Raw genomic sequence first — 22,523 nt, forward strand, 5'->3', positions numbered from 1 at the left:
TTACCATTGCAGCTCTTCTAGCACAATGCCTGGGACATTCTGGACATTCAGTGTGTGTTAAATTTTTATTACCTTTTTTTTTAACAACAGCACTTACTACAATTTGCGATTATTTTCCTTTTGTGTTTGTTTATAGCCTGTCCCCCAGTATAATTAAGCTCTATGCAGATAAATACCATATCATTCATCGATGTATCTCCATTGTCTAGTAAAACAGTGACAAACAGAGGTACTCAAATATTTTTTGAATGACTGAATCAGTTCTTAGGATGATAAAACTGGTACAGCTGGATGAAGGATGATTTTAATAGAGTAACCACACAAAATATGGTCTTACCAGGCTTCTTCATTCATCCAAAACAAGCTCCTGGGTATTTAAATTATAAAATCTATCTCATCTTACTTTCTCTAAAGTTTAAAGTCAATTTCCATAAGAGAACATTTTAAAACAAATGTTGAGTTTACTTATTGTAGTAATACATAACTTGAAGTATCAGGCTAAAATGCCTTTCTTCTTCTTTCCATGGAAATTGATCTGTTTTCCATTTCTGGTCCGTTATTAAAATAGAAAGGAAAATTCAATCAAGTTTACTTTTTAACATTTTAAAATAATTTTAAGCTTACAGAAAAGTTGCAATAATAGTACCAAGAACACACATTCCCTTTACCCTATGTATTAGTTATCTATAGTGGTGTACCAAATTACCCCAAGGTTTAGTGGCTTATAACAAGCACTTTTTTATCTTACAGTTTCTGAGAGTCAGGAAACTGGGAGTGGCTAAGCTGGGTGGTCCTAGCTCAGGGTTTCCTGGAGTCACAGTCAGGATGCTGGCAGGGGTTCTTATTGTTCTGTCACTCAGTCGTGTCTGACTCTTTGTGACCCCCATGGACTGCTACATGCCAGGCTTCCCTGTCTTTCACAGTCTCCTGGAGTTTGCTCAAACTCATGTCCGTTGAGTCAGTGATGCCATCCAGCCATCTCATCTTCTGCCACCCCGTTCTGTCCTCAATCTTTCCCGGCATCAGGGTCTTTTCCAGTGCGTCGGCTCTTCACATCAGGTGGCTAAGGTATTGCAGCTGCAGCTTCAGCTTGAGCATCAGTCCTTTTAATGGATACTTAGGTTTGATTTCCTTTCGGACTGACTGGCAGGGGCTGCTGTCAGCCAAAGCCTTGATCAGCACTGGAGGACGGGCTCCTAGATGACTCACTCACTTATCTGTTGAGAGGGTCCTCAGTTCCTGGGCACCAGGATGTCCCTACAGGCTGCTTTAAGTTCTTCACGACATGGCAGCTGGTTTCCACTAAACTTGTGTTCTGAGTGAATGAAAAAGAGAGAGCTAGCAGGAAGATGCAGAGCCTTTTACGACCTAAGTCATTACTTTGCGGAGAAAGGTCTGTCTAGTCAAAGCTATGGTTTTTCCAGTAGTCATGTATAGATATGAGAATTGAACCATAAAGTTGAGCACAGAAGAACTGATGCTTTTGGAACTGTGGTGTTGGAGAAGACTCTTGAGATTCCCTTGGACTGCAAGGAGATCAAGCCAGTTGATGGTAAAAGAAACTCCGACGCATATCTCCTTATATATACATACATGTTAGTTCCTAAGAGTACAATAGCACCCCACTCCAGCACTCTTGCCTGGAAAATCCCATGAACGGAGGAGCCTGGTGGGCCGCAGTCCATGGGGTCGCTAAAAGTTGGACACGACTGAGCAACTTCACTTTCACTTTTCACTTTCATGCATTGGAGAAGGAAATGGCAACCCACTCCAATGTTCTTGCCTGGAGAATCCCAGGGACGGGGGAGCCTGGTGGGCTGCTGTCTATGGGGTCGCACAGAGTCGGACACGACTGAAACGACTTAGCAGCAGCAGCAGCATGCATCACCAGGCTTCCCAGGTGGCACTAGTGGTAAAGAACCGCCTGCCAGTGCAGCAGACATAAGAGACCCAGGATCGATCAATGGATCCAGAAGATTCCCTGGAGGCATGACAGCCCACCTCAGTATTCTTGCCTGGAGAATCCCATGGACAGAGGAGCCTGGAGGACTGCAGTTCATAGGGTCTCAAAGAGCCACACACGACTAAAGCGACTTAGCACGCACACACGCAGCATAGCATGCATCACATTCCTTCACTCCTTAAGACTTCGGTGTATATTTCTTAAGTTAAAGGATATTCTTTTATATAATAGTACAGTCATCACAATCAAATTTAACATCGTGATACTTTAATCTGAAGTCCATAGTCCACTTGTGACAGCTGTTCTTTTTCGCAATTCCCCCATTAAATTGATTTTTAAACAACCGGGTAAAACAAGTAGTGGGCTACAAAGGGTGCCCTCAGTTCAGTTCAGTCGCTCAGTCGTGTCCGACTCTTTGCGACCCCATGGACTGCAGCACGCCAGGCTTCCCTGTTCATCACCAACTCCCGAAGTTTACTCAAACTCATGTCCATTGGGTCGGTGATGCCATCCAACCATCCCATCCTCTGTCGTCCGTCCCCTTCTCCTCCCTAGGTTCTATCAGTTTTTACTGGCAGGGAATAAAGAAAAGGTCCTATCTGGGGCCAGGGTGCTGCTGGAAACAAGCTTCCTTCAGTAGAGCTCCCGGTATCCCTCAGCAGCCGCCCGTGCCACGCAAATGAAAACTCATTTTATCTCCACTCTTTCAGCTACCCACGATTTATGGAAAACGAGTTCAACGTCTCCTTCGGTTCCAGTGTTGGTCAGAACACAGCGGGAGTCAGCCCTGATAGCTGAGGACGCCTGGTTGAAATTCCAGTATAACTGTGTATCAGCTGTATTTCCTCGAGCATGTAACATTCAGAAACTTACAATTCTTCCTCGGTTAAGGGCTCTACCACGGCCCCCAGCGCCCAGGGTTGCGGTGAGGCCTGAACGAGTGAAGCGCAAAGGGCTCCCTTCACCGGCAGCCCGCCCGCAGGTGGCCCTTTCGCGCCGCCCGCTTCCCTCCCGGCCTCCCCGCCAGCGCCGACCGCCCGGCGGCCGAGCAGGCGGGGCGCGTCACGTGGGCGGGGCGGAGCGCACTCGTCGGCCGATCGCACGATGTGACGCGCCGCCGGAGGCAGGCCGGGCCCTCAAGATGGCGGCCGGTGCCCCGAGCGGCTCGGCCCGGCAGTAGTAGCGGGACGGCACTCGCCGCTGGGGCCGGCCGCCCCGGGAGTGGCTGCAGCAGCGCCAGGAATCGAGGATGGTAAAATGACCCAGGGGAAGAAGAAGAAAAGGGCCGCGAACCGCAGTATCATGCTGGCCAAAAAGATCATCATTAAGGACGGAGGCACGGTGAGCTGGGGTACCGAGCCGGGGAGTGCCGGGCCGGGTCTCTTTCTGCTCCTGACGCGGCCGCCTGCTGTCGCCCCTGACTGCCCCCACCCCTCCCGCGGGGCCGGTGTCTCGGGCTCCCGGCTCTTTCCTCTCTCGCCCCGGCCTGCGGCCTCCGGGGCACATCCTCCCGGATGGAGAAGGCTCCCGCCTCTCCCGCACCTGCCGCCCTGCCCTCCGGCCGCCGCTGGAGGCCCTGCGGCCTCGAGCCTACGCGCGCCGCCGCCGCGGGCAGGAATCGACGCCGGGCGCCGCCGCCCGCCGCTCCCCTCGCCTTCGCAGCCTCGTCGGCGCCGTCCAGGCCCCGCGAGGCGGCGGCCGCTCTCTGGAAGCGGCCGGCAGCGACCCCTGCCCTCCCGTATGCTGCTCCCGGGGTGGCATCTGGCGCGGCGACCCCACTGGGCCCCCGTAGTGCGCTCGCCCCCTTTCTCCACGCTGTTCGGGGTCAGTGCTCCTGCTCTCGGCTGTGTCTGGTGCGGTAAACACTGTCCGAAGGTGGGCTCTGCTCCTCGCCGCCCGCCGTCGGGACTGTGACGGAGGACACCCGGGGCCTAGACTTCAGTGTGTAGTTTTGAAAGAAGAGTTACCACCCTCTTGTTTTAAAATCACCTGGTGTATTTTAAAACAAGAATACTCAGTAGAGTTGATCATGGCCTGAGGGTTAGAAGATCTTAGAAAGGAAGACAGACTGAGGACGAGAAAATTTTTTTTTTGCTGTTTAGAAATAGTGTCATCAAAATCAACTTTAGGCATTGTGCTGTTGTTAACCGGCAGGGGAGGTAGGCCTTTTAATTGAAAATAACTCACCTTTTTTTTTTTTTTTAAATGCTGAAAATTCCTCGTTGCTCCTCTCTGGTCTTTGCTGCATTCTTTAATGTCAAGTTCTGAAGTAGAATAGTTTCACTTTTTCGAGAAATGTGCAGGAATGGTTCCTTTTATTCCATGTTTGTTAAGAGCCCTCCTTTGCTAGCACAGTGCTAAATGTGTAATTAGGCCACCATTGAGAATTTGCTAAATTAATTTGAAATCAGTGACAACTTGGTTTGGACATTTCAGAATATGGCCCAGTCAGTATGCTAAAATTTAGAAAGCCTGGGACATATGTAGCAATTTTATTATATACCTTTGAAAGTGAAAGTGAAGTTGCTCAGTCGTTTCCGACTCTTTGTGACCCTATGGCTGTAGCCTACCAGGCTCCTTCCTCCATGGGATTTTCCAGGCAAGAGTACTGGAGTGGGTTGCCAGGGGATCTTCCCGACTCAGGGATCGAACCCGGGTGTTCTGCATTGTTGTCAAGACACTTCAGCGCTGAGCCACGAGGGAAGTCTGTATACCTTTAGTAACTGTCAAATCTGTAGATGTCCTAGCTTGGACACTTGGTGAAAAAAGAACCTTTGAAATTCAAGTCCTCAGATCTCATGTTTTAAACATTAAAAACATTTGATTACATCAGTTATGAATTGTCAAACTTGGTTAGAACTTCATTGATGGGAGAGAAATGGCTTGAAAAAACACTCGTGCCTTTACCAGTCATAAGGACTTACTATTTTAATCAACAAAATCAACAAAATAGAAGCAGCAAATTGTATTTTGTAAAATCAATTAATATTTGAGATTAATATTCTTTCTAAAAGATAAAGAAGCTGTGTTCAGGAAACACTTCCTTTTTCCTTGTAAAGTTCCATTTTGTTACCTCTCAAGTTTTTTTTTAACTCACTTTATAGCAATTACATCTTGTGAGATTTGGAACAGGTTTTTGTTTTTTTTTAATCGTGGTATTTATTAAAGTTGTGAATTGATGGTTTGCTTTTGGACACAAAACACAATTTTTACCCCAGCAGTAGGTTTTCAAGAGGGCATAGAGAATAAATGAACGCTGCTTTTGAGGGATGTGCGCATGGGGGTGTTATCATTCGTCATTTTTGTACCCTTATGCTGCCCTTTCATTCTCAGAGCACCGGATACCTCTTTAGAATAGGGACTTTGTTTATGCATCATTTAATCCCACAGGGCCTACTGTGTGAATTTAAAGTGATAAAAACACATTTAGAGTGATTTTTAAAAATGAGTAGCAGATTCTAAAGATCATTTTTTAGTGTAATTTTATTCATTCCTATATATAGTCAGGGGATATTTCTGTTTCTTGATGTGCCAGGGTAATTTTTTTACACTGTTTGTATTTTAATCTACTCTAGCCATAAGTGAAAATACATATAATTATTATAGTCATAGAAATTGTTTTAAAATCACATTTGTTTTTCTTCTCTACTTAAAATTGGTCAGATTACTGTTACGAACACCTTGGTGTCTGAGGCTGTATGGTCATACATGACAGGCTCTGAACAGTGTTTCACATCCCTGGCCAATGGTACTGATCTGATCCCCTTCCATTTTCTTCCTAGTGTTCAACAATGTTAAGATTATTTTGTTTTGTCCCCTGCAAATGGCATCTTTTTAAGCTTGATCAGCCAGTTGTAATGTTTGTAAAGCAAAATTAGTAATGAGTTGTTAATGATTTATCAAAAACCTAGCACCTATTTGTTGTAGTTTTTAACAGTTGAAGAAGTGAACCTTTCTAAACAATCCAGGTTAATCATAAGTTACTAAATGTTTTTCTTTTCTTGAAATTGTATTTCAGTTGGCTCTGAAGCCTAGGTAAGACTGACTAATATGTTGTCTATTTGAGTAGTACGCAATTAAGGTACATTATATGAGTGTGTGATTCTATATCAGGAGTTCTTAACTTGGGTTTATTCACCCTGAAGTTATTTGTAAAATTTTCTTTGTACATCTTTCTAGGGAAATTCCATACAGGTTTCATACTTCCTGAAAGTTTAAGAACAGTTGTTTTGTATGAAAACAATGTAACTAAAGAATAGTTTCACAGGTTAAATCAAATAAATATTTACTGGGCTTCCCTGGTGGCTCAGTTGGTAAAGAATCCCCCAGCAATGTGGGAGACGTAGGCTTGATCCTGGATTGGGAAGATCCCCTGGAGGAGGGCATGGCAACCCACTCCAGTATCTTTACCTGGAGAATCGCCATGGACAGGGGAGCCTGGGGCGGGGCTACAGTCCATGGGGTCACAAAGAGTCGGCTATGACTGAGTGACTGTCGGTCATCTAGTGTATACCATTTTACTGATGAAAGTAACTGTGATGTTATCGGTGAATTTGCTTTTGGAAGCAAATTGGGCTTTCCCAGGTGGTTCAGTGGGCAAGGAATCTGCCTGCTATGCAGGAGATGCAGGAGACATGGGTTCCATTCCTGGGTTGGGAAGATCCCTTGGAGGAGGGCATGGCAACCCACTCCGGTATTCTTGCTGGACTATGCCACGGACATAAGGAGCCTGGTGGGCTCCATGAGGTCGAAAGAGTCCGACACTACTGAAGCCACTGAGCAGGCACACGTAGGATTACTGTGTTTAGTTATGTTTTAATGTATGTAACATTTTGCCACATCTCTTATTCATTGCAGACCATTGAGGAAAGTTAAAACTGCATTCTGATGTTTTAGAATGCTTCTGGTTTTGTTGTTAATTCATTACTATGTTTTGTTGTTAGTTTAGTCACTAAGTTATGTCAGGCTCTTTGCAACCCCATGGACTGTACACTACCCCACCCCACCCCCAGGCTCCTCTGTCCGTGGGATTCCCCGGGGATGGAACCTGCGTCTCCTGCGTTGGCAGGCAGAGTCTTTGCCACTGAGCCTCCAGGTTGTTTATAAGTGTTCTTGGTAGAGCCTAAGAGCCTCAGAGTTATTTACATGAGTTATTTGTATTATCAAAGATAGAATTTTCCTTACGATTTTTGAAGTTTGCTTGTTTTTTATTCTGATTTTTATTGTCTTGTGAATACAGAGACTACATCTCTGATAAAGTGAAAAAATGTAGATTTTTTTCACAAGTGAATTGGTAAAGTGACTTTAAAGATCAGATAGAAAGTAAAGCACATGTGAATTGATTTATTCGAAGTACCTGACGAAAGTAGAATTGACATTTCAAGTATGCCCAGAGATGCAGAGTACCAGATTTTTATTCCTGATTTCTCTGATTTTATTCACAATAAATAGGAGTCAAAAACCATTTCAGAAGTCTGGCCCTAAGCTCTGATCCTTTGCACTCTTCACCTGCTAGGGTGACTGAAGGAGTCGCAGAATAGCTCTCTGAACCCCCAGAGAGCGGCCACTGATTCCTAGAGTGCAAGTAAGCCAGGAAGGGGGCCCATGGTGCCTTTCAGAAAGCAGTTCTTTGATATCACTAGCCTTTGCCTAGAAACATCAGGATGTACACATGTCCGTGGAAAGCTTGTGGCAGGCAGAACCATGAGTGATTTACCTGTCTACCTCTGTGAGTCAACACGTGCTTTGGGGTTTGGGGGTAAATGAGTAAGCAGTTTTCTCCATTTATATTTCCAGTTTGTGTTACTATAGTTTGAAAACCTGCTTCCCATCATCATCTGTGGAAATTCACTTATAGTGAAGTGTTGAAGTTTAGGAAAAAGAATAGCTTTTCTCAAAAATCATTCTGACAAGTATATATGATTTAAATTTTCAATTATTTTAAAACTGAAGTTGTCTTTTAGCATTATTTTGAATTGGAAGTGTCAGTTATAGTAACAGTTGACCGTTTCAGCCAGGGTACATGTATCAGGATCCCTAAAATAGGTTCGTCTCTTTCAATACCAGGTCACAGTAGCTTATTCTTAATATCTCTGTTTTCTCAATAGTGTATAAATACAGTTATGAATTATACCACGGGAAATACCTCTTAGGGAGTCTTTTTAGCAAGAGGTGGTCGATATTTCATCACTTAGCTATATAAAATGAGTAATCAGAGATCATACTAGGACCATTCTTGAGCTTCAGCTCTATCCTAGACATTGGTGACAGTTTGAGTTTTGTGTTAATGGTTTTGTGTTTTGTTGCTGTTTTTTTTTAACTTTTAATTTTATTTTACCTTTTTAGTGAACTTAGTTTGTAGTTATTTCAACTGTGTAACCCATTCAGTGTTCATGAGGATTAGCATTTAATGTAATGATGATTTAACTTAACAGCCAGCCACATATTTTCCTCTTAAGAATAGAAAGTGCTGCAATAGATTGTCATCTTGCTTATCTTTTCAAAATTTATCTCAAAACAGTACAATCATGGGACTTCCTCTGATGGTCTAGTTGTTAAGATTCCATGCTTCCAATACAGAAGCTGTGGATTGGGTCCTTAATGGGAGAACTAAAATCCATGTGCTGTGTGGTGTGGCCAAAAAAATAAAAATCATATGTAGCAATAACAATCTTAAGCTGTAGATCTTTTTAAGTTTTTTTAAGTTAAAACTTGATCTCACTATATTCTTGTTGAATATTTATAAGTGTGTTTCATTCTATTTAGGAGCAGTCTAACCCATACCTCTTCACTTCTCTGACAATATACAAATATTGACTAGCTCTTTAAAATTGATCCATAACATGTCAGTAAGTAATTTAAAGGCTCACTGCAGATTAAGCCAAAGTGACTTAATTAGTATGCATGCTTGCCAAGTCACTTCAGTCGTGTCCGACTCTTTGCAACCCTATAAACTGTAGCCTGCCAGGCTTCTCTGTCCATGGGATTCTCCAGGCAAGAAAACTGGAGTGGGTTGCCAGGCCTTCTCCAGGGGATCTTCCTGACCCAAGGATTGACCAAACCCACGTCTTTTCTGTCTCCTGCATAGGCAAAAGGGTTCTTTACCACTAGCGCCACCCAAGAAGGCCCTTTGTCTTTGCATGTTTACAATGATTCATACCTTGAAGAAATTAAGGAACAGTTTTCTTTCTGTGACAAATGTAGTGAAACTTACCTTGCCTGATTAAAGTCACAGAAAATAAGAAAACACACTGCATGATACCAAATTTTAGCAGTAAAGTCTTATTTCCTCCAGTTATTCTGTAATGTGTCAGGATCCTATGAGAGCAGCTTACAGTTACAGCATACTCTTTAGGAATTGTTTTTTTTAAGTATTCTTCCATGAAAAGTTCCAGGTCTTAGATGTCTGTGATTAAGCATTTTTGTGTGTATGTGTACACACAAGACTTTTACATTAAATTATTTTAGTCAACTTAGTTATGTTTTGTTCAGAGAAAATTCAGCATTTCTTTCTGAAGCTTTCTTTTATCCTCATTATTTGTTTTTGTTTGTTTGTTGTTGTGGCCACACTGCGAGGCATGCAGAATCTTAGTTCCCCAACCAGGGATCAAACCCATGCCCTCTGCAGTGGAAGCATGGTGTTGTAACTACTGGTCCTCCAGGGAATTCCCATCTTTCTCATTCTTGATTAGTAGCTTCCCAATATTAAATTTTAAGTTCAAAATTATTATTCTTTATACTTTATTTTGGTTTTTGTTATTTTTCCCCAACTTTTATTTTGAGAATTTTCAAAACTACAAAAAGTTGCAAAAATAACATAATGAATATTTATTTGGCTATCCCATAGATTCATGATTCAACAGTTGTTCACATCTTGCTGCATTTATTTTTCCTTTCTCTGTGCGTGCTTTTTTCATTTTTTTTTTCTTCCTGAACCATTTGAATTAGTGGTAGACATCATGATACTTTATCCCTAAAAGTATCACCTAAGAATAAGGATATTTTTCCAGTAGTCATGTATGGATGTGAGAGTTGGACTTAAAGAAAGCTGAGTGCCGAAGAATTGATGCCTTTGAACTGTGGTGTTGGAGAAGACTCTTGAGAGTCCCATGGACTGCAAGGAGATCCAACCAGTCCATCCTAAAGGAAACCAATCCTGAATATTCATTGGAAGGACTGATGCTGAAGCTGACACCCCAATACTTTGCCACCTGATGCGAAGAACTGACTCATTTGGAAAGACCCTGATGATGGGAAAGATTGAAGGCGGGAGAAAAAGGGGATGACAGAGGATGAGATGGCTGGATGGCATCACCAACTCAATGGACGTGAGTTGAGTAAACTCTGGGAGTTGGTGATGGACAGGGAGGCCTGTTGTGCTGTAGTCCATGGGGTCACAAAGAGTCAGACACGACTGAGTAACTGAACTGAACTGAGTTGAACCACATAACTACAATATAATCACCATGTTCAGAAATTTAACATTGATAAAATACACTTGGGTAGTAAACACTCTTGGGTAGTTCATAGTCACATTTCCCCAATAATCCTAATAACTACTTTATAGTCTTTTTTGGATGTAGAATATTATGTTTAGTTGCCATGTATCTTCTGTCTAGAATAGCTTTTTGTTTGGTTTTTAAGCTTAAAAAATATCAGTTGATTTTTTTTAATAGTCTAGGCCGTTGTTTTGAAAAAAGAGCCTCAGTTTCGCTTATTCTTATGCTTTTCTCACATGGTAACATCCATTTAACAAGTAGGATTATAATGCCCAGTTTCTCCCGGCCAAAAACCTGTATAAGTCCCCGATTCGTTGATAGGACTGTAACGTAAGTTATTACAGTCAGTATTCTCCATAACAACTGCTGGATTCATAAACTCATATTTATTGGGCAATTATAGACTTGGAATTTGAGAATTAGATGAGGATTTAGGTAGGAAATTAATAGTTTACCCCCCAATTGCTGAGAGAGGTAAAGTGACTTTCTTAAGTCATCTGATAGCTTAATGTCTCTCTTGATAAGGGTTATCTAATCCATGAGCATGAAATGCCCTTTCCATCTTAGGCATTGAGCTATGCAGAGAGATACTAACATGGTTAAGGTTGGATCCCTACTCCTAGGTGAGTAACAGTCTGTGATGATAATACATGCAGCCCATAACCACTGAAACTAGTGTAGCTCCAGACTTGAGCTCTGCAGTTGCCTGGATTGACTGCTCCATCTCTTACTAGCTATATTGGACTCTAAAGTGGAGATAGTAATATGTAACTTGAAAGGTTAGGAGGGGTAAATAAGACTATGAATGTAAATCATTATAAGTCTTCAGTGATTTTTATTATTTTAATCTCATGTGTATGTACAGTAAACCCATGTGAGAGATGATACAGTATTGAACAGTGGGATATCAGAGGGGGTGTGTGTGTGTGCGCTCAGTCACTCAGTCGTATCTGACTTTGTGACCCCATGGGCTGTAGCCTGCCAGGCTCCTCTGTTCATGGGATTCTCCAGGCGAGAATACTGGAGTGGGTTGCCATGCCCTCCTTCGGGGGATCTTCCTATCCCAGGGATCCAACCCATGTCTCAGGCATCTCCTGCGTTAGCAAGCAGCTTCTTCACCTCCACGCCACTCGGAAGCCCCATCAGAGGATAGAGGATGGGGAGAAGTTGCAGATTTCATTAATGGATGTATTGCCCTTGTAACAGTGTTTAAATACAGTAACCGTATACTGAATACCTGAAGTGATAGGTAGAGGAGACTTGCAGGGTAATTCGTTTCATTTCTACAGACACTTGCTAAGCACTTCCGTGCCGTGCATGTGTCGCATGCCCTAGATTGTAGACGAACTAGGCATAGGGCCTGCCTCAGAGAGCATGAGCACGAGAAAGGTAAAGTTTAGCCTAAATAAAATGAAACAGCTACTTTACAAAGCAGAATGCAACCGTAAAAGTTATCAAGTGTTAAAGGATAGAAGAATAAGTAGATTTTTAAAAGGCTTAGCCAAAAGCGTATGTGATGAACCATGTCTCATGCCTCCATAAGAAAGAAGTTACTCAGCTGAATGGACTTTTTATACAATAATTATTATGTTTTTAGGTGGAATATCTTGGCATTTGGGGTTGGGTATGTGTTCGTTTATCCAGCATTTTTCACATTGTACCTCTTTAATTCTTTCAAGAATCCTCAAATCTCATCTGTTGATATGATCTCATTATGCTGAACCTTGTAGTCTTGATGCTGTAAACATTGGTCAGATATTTTCCCCCTAACCTGTCTGTTAACCCTCTTTCCCTGGTCTTTCTCCTCAGGCCATGACCCTTGTATTCTTTCCAAATTGTCCTGGAATTTTGATTTTGGATTGCTGTTCCATTAAACCTACCAGCCTTATGTCAAAAGTCCTACCTCGAACTTTTTGTAATTACAGACTAGCAAAATATTTTTAAAATTTGTTAATTTTATTAAGATCTTATATTACTTTTGAATTTATTTAAAACAGGATAGATAGATATGTATATAATAATAGCTCTCAAAATTACCAGTCCCTTGGGGCAAGGAACTCTCTCTCCCCCTGCCCTGCTTTAAAATATTGGATTAATCAAGAAGTTTCTACAGTTTTTTCCATGCCATCTTACACAGACACCCACGCACACTTTTTTCTCCCACCTCTGGGGACGTATGAGAGAATGGCTTAGGAGGGCCAAGCATATACAACTACCTATCTTTTTCCATTCTAGTTTTACACAGTAGTTTTTCTCTTAGATAAATAAAACATTTTCCTCTTATTTAAAGTACAATCATGCCTATTAGAAAAGGTTTAGAAAACTCAGAACAATATAATAAATAATTTTATGTCACTTAAAATCACTACCTAGTATAAACACTATTAACGTTGAGGTTTTTATTTTGTTTTTCATACTTGAAATTATTCTACATATACCGTTTTATATCCTGCTTTGATTTTTTTTTAATTTAACATTGTCATAAACATGTTTACATGTCATTATAGATTCTCCATAAACAGTTTTTGGCTGCATATTATTCTATGATTTATATACCATGATTTGATTATAGGATATATAATTAGGTTGAACATTTAGATTTATGTATTTCCTACTATAAGTGATGCTGCTGTGAACATCTTTATGGTGAAACTTTTTCTGAGTGGTTATTTCTGTGATAGAATTTTATGAGCTGTTTTATAAATTGTTTATATTCTTTATAGTGTCTTAAGTGCTTTTGTATTGGTTTTCATGAATGCTTTACCTAGTTAAGATATTAATCTTCTGCTGTTTCTCGCATCTTACTTCGTTTTCTTTAAATTCAGTTAATGCTCTCCATGTTTTTCTCAGATCAATATGCCTAAAACGAATTGATCTTTTATTCTTTCCGCTTTCCTCACTGTCCAGCTGACTAGGCAGAAGCTGAAATCTTCTCATCTTCGATCTTCTCTACCCTCCTCTGCTACATCTAGTCGTCCCCAAACTGAGGGCTTGTACTGTCTCTGAAATATGTTTTGGATCTATACAGTTTGCTCCATCCCCACTACCTCTGTCTTATTTCTCTGTGAAGTTTTCCCAGCACTGTCCTTGGGTGATTAAGATTGCTTCACTGAAGCAGCCACTTTTAACACGCTTATTTTCTTCTAGGCTTTTGGCTCTATGTGTATATTTATACACATTGTCATGTAATTATCATCTTACTGTTCATTAGCATTTCCCAGACAGTTCTGTAAGAAACTCAGGTGTTCTTGACATACCGTCTTTTGTATGACAGAAGGATTTCATGGTCACATTTGGAAAACAGTGCATACTGTAGCTTTCTGGAGATTCATAATATGCATTAGTGTGTTAAAGGCCCTGAGAAGTTCTACATATTCTAATAGGTATTAAATATATGTGATGATGAACAAAACTAGTTTGGAGCTTACGAAATCCTACGGACTTTTCCCCTAACCTTGTCTTACTATACTTGCTCTGTTTGGTACTGGGCATTATTGTTTCTTCTCTAAAACTGCTCCTTTGTCACCTGTGACACTGTATTCTCTTGATGCTCCAGATATTTCTCTGATGGCTCCTTCTTTATTTTCATGAGTTCCTTTTTCTCTGCCCAATACAGTAGACCCATGAATGTGGGTTTGAACTGCATGGGTCCACTTATATATGGATTTTTTTTTTTTCCCCAATAAATACATACTACATGGTCTGCAGTTGGTTGAATCTGCAGATGGGAGAGCCTGGATACAGAGGGCTGGCTGTGAATTTATACGTGGATTTCTGACTGTATGAGGCCTGATCCTCCTAACCCCTGTACTTGGTGATTCTTGACTAAGCTGGTCCCCCTGTCTTTTCACACTTTATCTCACCTACTCTGGTGGTTTCAAACATCATATTTGCTAATGGCTAATTGTTTTAGTCAGCCCTCAAAGGACAGTAGAAATGTTTTAAGTGCAAGGGCTATCTCTTATATAGAATCTGAAGTAATTTTGAGCCTTCTAGGGGAAGGCAAGCTAGGAAGCTACCAGCCTCCACTAGTAGAAAACCAGACTAAAAAACTGGAAAGTCGTCTTGACTCTCCTCACATTTGTCAAATTCTCTGTTTCAAATCCTGAATTCTCATATCCATTTCCTCCCCTCCAGCATCCATGCCACACCCCTATTTCATGCTTTCATCATCTCGTGTGTGAACTGATTCAAATAGCTTGCTTCTGTGTGTAGTTTGCTGTTCAGTTACACCCTTTAGAAAATCACCACGATGTATTGACAAATGCAGGTCTCATCACTCAGTTCTCTTGCTTAAAACCCTTAAGTGGTTTTCCTGTATCTCTAGAGTGAAGACAAGAACCTCCTTAACAAAGGATAGAGCCGTCTCTTCTCTCTTCCCTTAACCTTTAACTGCATGGCTGTTGTTTACTTCATCTGGTTTTTTTCCTCTAATGTAATTGTCCACACTACTTCATTGTCTTGCAATAACGTTTTCTTGGTTCCTAACTTGTATGGATTAATATCGCTTTTATTGCAGTTTTGTATAAGCAGATGATTATAGTGAGACTTCTTCCTCTCTAGACTGAGCTCCTGAGATCAAGGAGTGTGTTTTACTTCTAGCACCTCTGGTGCTCTGTGTTTGCTGAATGAGTCTTGTACAAACTCATTCCTCATCATGGACCTTCAACTCTTATGTCTCCCAAATCCCACCCCACCTCTGTTGAATCTAATTCCTCAGCTGCAGGTTCTACTAAGGAAGTTTCCAGGTACCTAAATTCTGCAGGTTGGGAGAGACATCTACTTTTTTCAAATGATGTAGCACCATTTTTAGTGTTCAGAGAAATCCAAACAGTGTTAATATTTTACACATAAGACTGAGTATGTTGAATATGTTGCAGGAAGAGGAACCCTGTCAGGGTCCAAGAGTGTATGTTCTTGTCTAACACTGGAAATGAATCGTCTGAGGAGACACACGTGGTGACAAAGTAGGAGACTTTATTGGGAAGGGGTGCCTAGGCAGAGACCAGCAGGGTCCGAGAGCCCAAGAAGATTGCTTTGCCACCTGGCTCTCAGTCTTGGGTAGTTATGGTGATGGGGTTTGTTTTCGGGTCATCAGGACTTCCCTGGTGGCTCAGATGGTAAAGCGTCTGTCTACAATGTGGGACACCTGGGTTGGATCCCTGGGTCAGGAAGATTCCCTGGAGAAAGAAAAGGCAACCCACTCCAGTACTCTTGCCTGGAAAATCCCATGGACAGAGAAGCTTGGTGCAGGCCACTGTCAATGGGGTTGCAAAGAGTTGGGCACAACTGAGCGACTTCACTTTGACTGGCCAGTCATTCTGACTCAGGGTCCTTCCTGGTGGTTCATGCATCGCTCAGCCAAGGTGGATTCTAGTGAGAAGGACTCGCAGGTTGGTAGGACACAGGGGCTGGTGTCTCTGCTCTTCTTTTGACTTCTTGCAAATTCTTTTGATTGGTGATAACTTGTTAGTTTGCATTCCTTACCAGGACCTCTTTGTTAAGACAACTTATGCAAGTGACTGCTATCTTGCCTGGCCACGGTGGCTGGTGTCAGTCAGTGTTTTCTCTAACAAATGTATTTTTAAAACCTAAGTATGAGATTGTTATGTGTATTGATTAAACTTGTTTTTCTGTTACACAAACTTGTCAATGGAGACAGAGTTAATGTTACAGGTCATTTGCTTTTCTATCAATTTAGTATTGTCTTTAGAAATCAAAAATCCAACAATTGAAGTAATTTTTTAAATATGATTTTATTTACTTATTTTTGGCTGTGCTGAGTCTTAGTTGCTGTGCAAGCTTTTCTCTAGTTGCTATGACAGGGGCTACTCTCTAGTTGCAGTTGACAGGTTTCTTGTCGCAGTAGCTTTTCTTGTTGTGGAGCATGGGCTTTAGGGCATGCAGGCTTCAGCAGTTGTGGCTCCTGGGCTCCGGAGAACACACTCGGTATTTGAGAGACATGGGCTTAGCCGCTTCACAGCATGTGGGATCTTCACAGATCAGGGATCAAACTGTTTTCTTCTGCATTGACAGGCAGATTCTTTACCACTGAGCCACTAGGGAAGCCTGAAGTAATCCATAAGATACCTGTAAGCAGCAGTGAAAGATACTGCTAGCAGAAGCAACAGGCAAAGAAGAAAAGGAAAGATACACTCATCTAAATGCAGAACTCCAAAGAATAACAAGGAGAGAGAAGAAAGCCTTCATCAGTGATCAGTGCAAAGAAATAGAGGAAAACAATAGAATGGGAAAGACTAGAGATTTCTTCAAGAAAATTAGAGATACCAAGGGAACATTTCATGCAAAGATGGACACAATAAAGGACAGAAACTGTATGGACGTAACAGAAGCAGAAGATAGTAAGAAGAGCTGGCAAGAATACACAGAAGAACTATATAAAAAATATCTTAATGACCCAGATAACCATGATGGTGTGATCACTCATCTAGAGCTGGACATCCTAGAGTGCGAAGTCAAGTGGACCTTAGGAAGCATCACTATGAAGAAAGCTAGTGGGGGTGCTCTAATTCCAACTGATTTATTTCAAATCCTAAAAGATGATGCTGTGAAAGTGCTGCATTCAATATGTCACCAAATTTGGAAAACTCAGCAGTGGCCACAGGACTGGAAAAAGTCAGTTTTCATTCCAGTCCCAAAGAAAGGCAATGCCAAAGAATGTTCAAACTACCACACAGTTGCACTCATCTCACACACTAGTAAAGTAATGCTCAAAATGCTCCAAGTGAGGCTTCAACAGTACGTGAACCGAGAACTTCAGATGTTCAAGCTGGATTTAGAAAAGCCAGAGAAACCAGAAGTCAAATTGCCAACATCCATTGGATCATTGCAAAAGCAAGAGAGTTCCAGGAAAACATCTACTTCTGCTTTATTGACTATGCCAAGCCTTTGACTGTGGGGATCACAACAAACTGTGGAAAATTCTGAAAGAGATGGGAGTACCAGACCACCTGACTTGCCTCCTGAGAAATCTGTATGCAGGTCAGGAAGCAACAGTTAGAACTGGACATGGAACAGCAGACTGGTTCCAAATTGGGAAAGGAGTACATCAAGGCTGTATACCATCAACCTACTTGTTTAACTTTATATGCAGAGTATATCATGCAAAATGCTGAACTGGATGAAGCACAAGCTGGAATCAAGATTGCCGGAAGAAATATCAATGACCTCAGATACGCAGATGATACCACCCTTATGGCAGAAAGTGAAGAGGAATGAAAGAGCCTCTTGAAAGTAAAGGAGGAGAGTGAAAAAGCTGGACGACTGAAACTCTACATTCAAAAAGCTAAGATAATGGCATTCAGTCCCATCACTTCATGGCAAATAGACAGGGAAACAATGAAAACAGCGACAGACTTATTTTCTCCAAGATCACTGCGGATGGTGATTGCAGCCATGAATTTAAAAGACACTTGCTCCTTGGAAGAAAAGCTATGACCATCTAGACAGCATATTGAAAAGCAGAGACATTACTTTGCCAACAAAGGTCCATGTAGTCAAAGCTGTGGTTTATCCAGTAGGCAGGTATGGATGTGAGAGCTGAACCATTAAAAAAGCTGAGCACTGAAGAATTGATGCTTTTGAACTGTGGTGTTGGAGAATAGTCCCTTGGACTGCCAGGAGATCCAACCAGTCCATCCTGAAGGAAATCAGTCCTGAATATTCATTGGAAGGACTGATGCTAAAGCTGAAGCTCCAATACTTTAGGCATCTGATGCAAAGAACTGACCCATTGGAAAAGACCCTGATGCTGGGAAAGATTGAAGGCTGGAAAAGAAGGGGACGACAGAGGATGAGATGGTTGGGTGGCGTCACGAACTCGATGGACATGAGTTTGAGCAAGCTCCAGGAGTTTGTGATGGACAGGGAAGCCTGGTGTGCTGCAGTCCATGTGGTCGAAGAGTTGGACATGACTGAGCAACTGAACTAAAGTGTAAAGTTGATTTTGTATTGTCTTTCTTGTGTGTATCAAACCCTAGATCTCACATACTGCTCAGAACTTTTCTGCTTTTGAATCATGTTGGTATCTGTTAAGATTCTTGCAACATAATTCATTTATGTTCTGCAATCAGTGCAGTAGTCTCGTAACTTTCCTTAGTTTTTCCCCCTTTTAATCTATCTGTTATACCTTAGCCAGGATGATATTTTGTTAAAACTTTCATCTGATCATGAGCCTTACTTAACATCTTTTAGTGGCTCCCCGTTGCCTTCAGAATTGAGCAGATTCCTTAGCCTGGAAGTTAGCCCTGTGTGCCTCTAGCTCGTCTCTCAGTACTCTGAGCACGCAGCCCGTGCTCTGGGTGTAGAGTCCTGTGATTCCTGCTCTCAGCCATTACCACCACTGCACAAGAAGCTTCCCTGACCACTGCTATCCTCGTGCCCTCTCCTGCTCCTCACCTACCTCCTTTCCATTCTTTCAGCCTCCTCCTGGTGTTCTGACATCCCCCCCACAACCCCGGACTTCCTGTTCCCATTGCAAATGGTATTTACATAATGTATTTCTTTGTTTCTTTGTATGCCTCCATCATCTTGAGGACAGGGACAGGGAACTGTCCTGATGTTTGGCAGAGTATCTATTGCATGTATGTTCTCCGTGGATATTTGTCGACTGTTGTCAATACTGTTGGTAATTCTGGAGTACGCTGTTAACTTTTCAAACTCTTTGTTTTTGTAGCCTCAAGGAATAGGTTCTCCTAGTGTTTATCATGCAGTTATCGTCATCTTTTTGGAGTTTTTCGCTTGGGGATTATTGACAGCACCCACCTTGGTGGTAAGTAATCCTTTAACTTATTTTTCACTGGCTTTAAAATCTTTTCTCTTCAACTTGGTGGGTGGGGAATGGCTTTTTTACCTTTCCGAGGTTAATTCTCCCACCAGTGTCGTCAGCCCTTTAGTGTACTGAATTTTACTGCTTTAGTTGTCTTTTCCACTTCTCCCTTACTTTTGATAGGGCTTAGGTGGGTGTGATTGTTCTGATGAATACTGGACAAATTTAAGCGGGGGCTGTCACCACTCTGCGTAGAGTGGAAACGATTCTTATACAGGCTTAGGAAATGATGTCTAGCCCTGAATCAATCAGCATTATCATTTTGAAATTCATTTCTCTAGTTACATTTTCGAAATATAAGTTTTTCAGTTTAGGCCAGGTATCTAGAGGTGACCATCTAGGGAGGTCATTTTTTCTATATCCCTAAGCTGATTTTGCTCAAATAGTCCCTGGTTCAGAATCTTAGAAAAGACCTCTCTGTAAGACTGAACATCTTAGGTAATAGCTAGTTTTCTCCTATCAGTATAGAGGAGAGGAATGGAATGCAGGAAGAAGTAGTTACAGGCGAACTCTGTGCATCTTGAAAAGTGTAATCACAGCTTGTCAAATCCCAGAAGAACAGATTTCAAGATGCTTTAAAGAGATACTTTCTTATATTTTCATGAGCTTGTGTGTGGATATCCAAAAAAGACTTTTATAAAAAGTTTATTATAAATAAATTGAATGATCATATATATAGATAGTTTAAACTAGTCTAAGAAAATTTATGTTCTGTATTTCTTGACATATTTATTATATGGTTACATAATCATTACTGTATCTACATAAAACGCTGATGTCTAATAGTCATTTTGAATATACAAGGCATATTTACAAATACTGCTAAAATAAGTTTCAAAAGAAAATGAAATCTCAAATATAATTCCTTTTGTAATAAACCATGCTTTGCAAGTTATGACAGTTCCCTGAATGAATGACAGTTCCCTGGCATATAATTTTAAGAATTGTGATTTGGTTATGTTTTGAAATCCTTTCTTTTTTAGAAAGGAAACAACTCATTTACCTGTAATGGGTGATCAGTTTTACATAAGTGAATTTTCAAAATAATTGATATGTGACATTTAAATGTCTGGCTTTTTAAAAATTTAATAATTTCTGATGGGAATTTTTCAAATAATTTACACATTTCCTGCTGTCATAATCCATGAGCACTGATTTGAAGCTTCATCATATGATGCAGGTTCATTATGACATTTGTATCTACGTTATACTGTAATAACCTGATGTCAAGTGCTACTGGGGTGCTATAATAACTGTGCTCTCACAGTGTTTAAATGTTTATTTATTTGGTTGCACTGGGTCTTCGTTGCTATGCGCGGGCTTTCTCTGGTTGTGGCGAGCAGGGGCTACTCTTGGTTGTGGTGCCTGGGCTTCCCATTTTGGTGGCTTCTCTTGCTACGGAGCGCAGGCTCTAGATATATAGACTTAAGTAGTTGCTGTTCGAGGGCTCTAGAGCAGGGGATCGTAGTTGTGGCACACAGGCTTGGTTGCTCCACGGCCTGTGGAATCTTCCCAGGCTACAGATCAAACCCATGTCCCCTGCATTGGCAATTAGATTCTCATCCACTGTACTATATTAGCTTTCTAATATTTCAGTGTGCTTATTTATAATCTACCAATTTAACATATCAATCTCTCTGGCTGGTGTTTAGTCTCACAGTGTAAAGGACTTGAGCTTTGCAATAGCAAACAGTTTGTATATATTTATATTATGATGAGTCCAGGCACAGTCTTAAGCACTATAAATACATTATTATTATTAAGCCTTAAAGGATTTCTTTGCAGCTGAAGATGGCGAAGCTCTACACAGTCAGCAAAAACAAGACCAGGAGCTGCCTGTAGCTCAGATCAGGAACCTCCTCATTGCAAAATTCAGACTTAGATTGAAGAAAATAGGGAAAACCACTAGGCCATTCAGGTATGACCTAAACCAAATCCCTTACAATTATGCCATGTAAGTGAGAAATAGATTCAAGGGATTAGATCTGATAGGCAGACTGCCTGAAGAACTGTGGATGGAGGTTTGTGAAATTGTACAGGAGGCAGTGATCAAGACCATCCCCAAGAAAAAGAAATGCAAAAAGGCAAAATGGTTGTCTAAGGAGGCCTTACAAATAGCCGTCAAGAGAAGAGAAGTGAAAGGCAAAGGAGAAAAGGAAAGATATACCCATCTGAGTGCTGAGTTCCAAAGGATAGCAAGGAAAGATAAAGCCTTCATCAGTGATCAATGCAAAGAAATAGAGGAAAACAATAGAATGGGAAAGACTAGAGATTTCTTCAAGAAAATTAGAGATACCAAGGGAAGAAATTTCATGTTGAGATGGGAACAATAAAGGACAGAAACAGTATGGACCTAACAGAAGCAGAAGATATTAAGACGAGGTGGCAAGAATACACAGAAAAACTATACAAAAAAGATCTTAATGACCCAGATAACCATGATGGTGTGATCACTCACCTAGAGCTAGACATCCTGGAATGTGAAGTCAAGTGGACCTTAGGAAGCCTCACTACGAACAAACCTAGTGGGGGTGCTGGAATTCCAACTGATTTATTTCAAATCCTAAAAGATGATGCTGTGAAAGTGCTGCATTGAATATGCCAACAAATTTGGAAAACTCACCAATGGCCACAGGACTGGAAAAGGTCAGTTTTCATTCCAATCCTAAAGAAAGGCAATGCCAAAGAATGTTCAAACTACCACACAGTTGCACTCATCTCACACGCTGATAAAATAATGCTCAAAATTCTCCAAGCGAGGCTTCAACAGTACGTGAACCGAGAACTTCAGATGTTCAAGCTGGATTTAGAAAAGCCAGAGAAACCAGAAATCAAATTGCCAACATCTATTGGATCATCGAAAAAGCAAGAGAGTTCCAGGAAGACATCTACTTCTGCTTTATTGACTACGCCAAGCCTTTGACTGTGTGGATCACAATAAACTGGAAAATTCTGAAAGAGAGAATGGGAGTACCAGACCACCTGACCTGCCTCCTGAGAAATCTGTATGCAGGTCAAGAAGCAACAGTTAGAACTAGGCATGGAACAGCAGACTGGTTCCAAATTGGGAAAGGAGTACATCAAGGCTGTATACTGTCAACCTACTTGTTTAACTTTATATGCAGAGTACATCATGCAAAATGCTGAACTGGATGAAGCACAAGCTGGAATCAAGATTGCCAGGAGAAATATCAATAACCTCAGATACACAGAT

At 41.4% G+C, this 22,523-nt stretch overlaps 1 protein-coding gene across 1 annotated transcript in view; it reads left to right on the top strand.

Moving 5' to 3' along the window:
- The window catches only part of MFSD14A (major facilitator superfamily domain containing 14A), a 46,943-nt gene continuing 27,464 nt past the window's right edge, over nt 3,045-22,523 (top strand). Inside the window, exons 1-2 of the mRNA XM_018045816.1 lie at nt 3,045-3,304; nt 19,157-19,252. Coding sequence (XP_017901305.1) covers nt 3,221-3,304; nt 19,157-19,252 — 180 coding nt within the window. The 5' untranslated portion in view covers nt 3,045-3,220. The remainder of the gene's footprint in view (nt 3,305-19,156; nt 19,253-22,523) is intronic.

The sequence above is a fragment of the Capra hircus genome, chromosome 3, assembly GCF_001704415.2.
Source record: "Capra hircus breed San Clemente chromosome 3, ASM170441v1, whole genome shotgun sequence".
Classification (NCBI taxonomy): Eukaryota; Metazoa; Chordata; class Mammalia; order Artiodactyla; family Bovidae; genus Capra; species Capra hircus.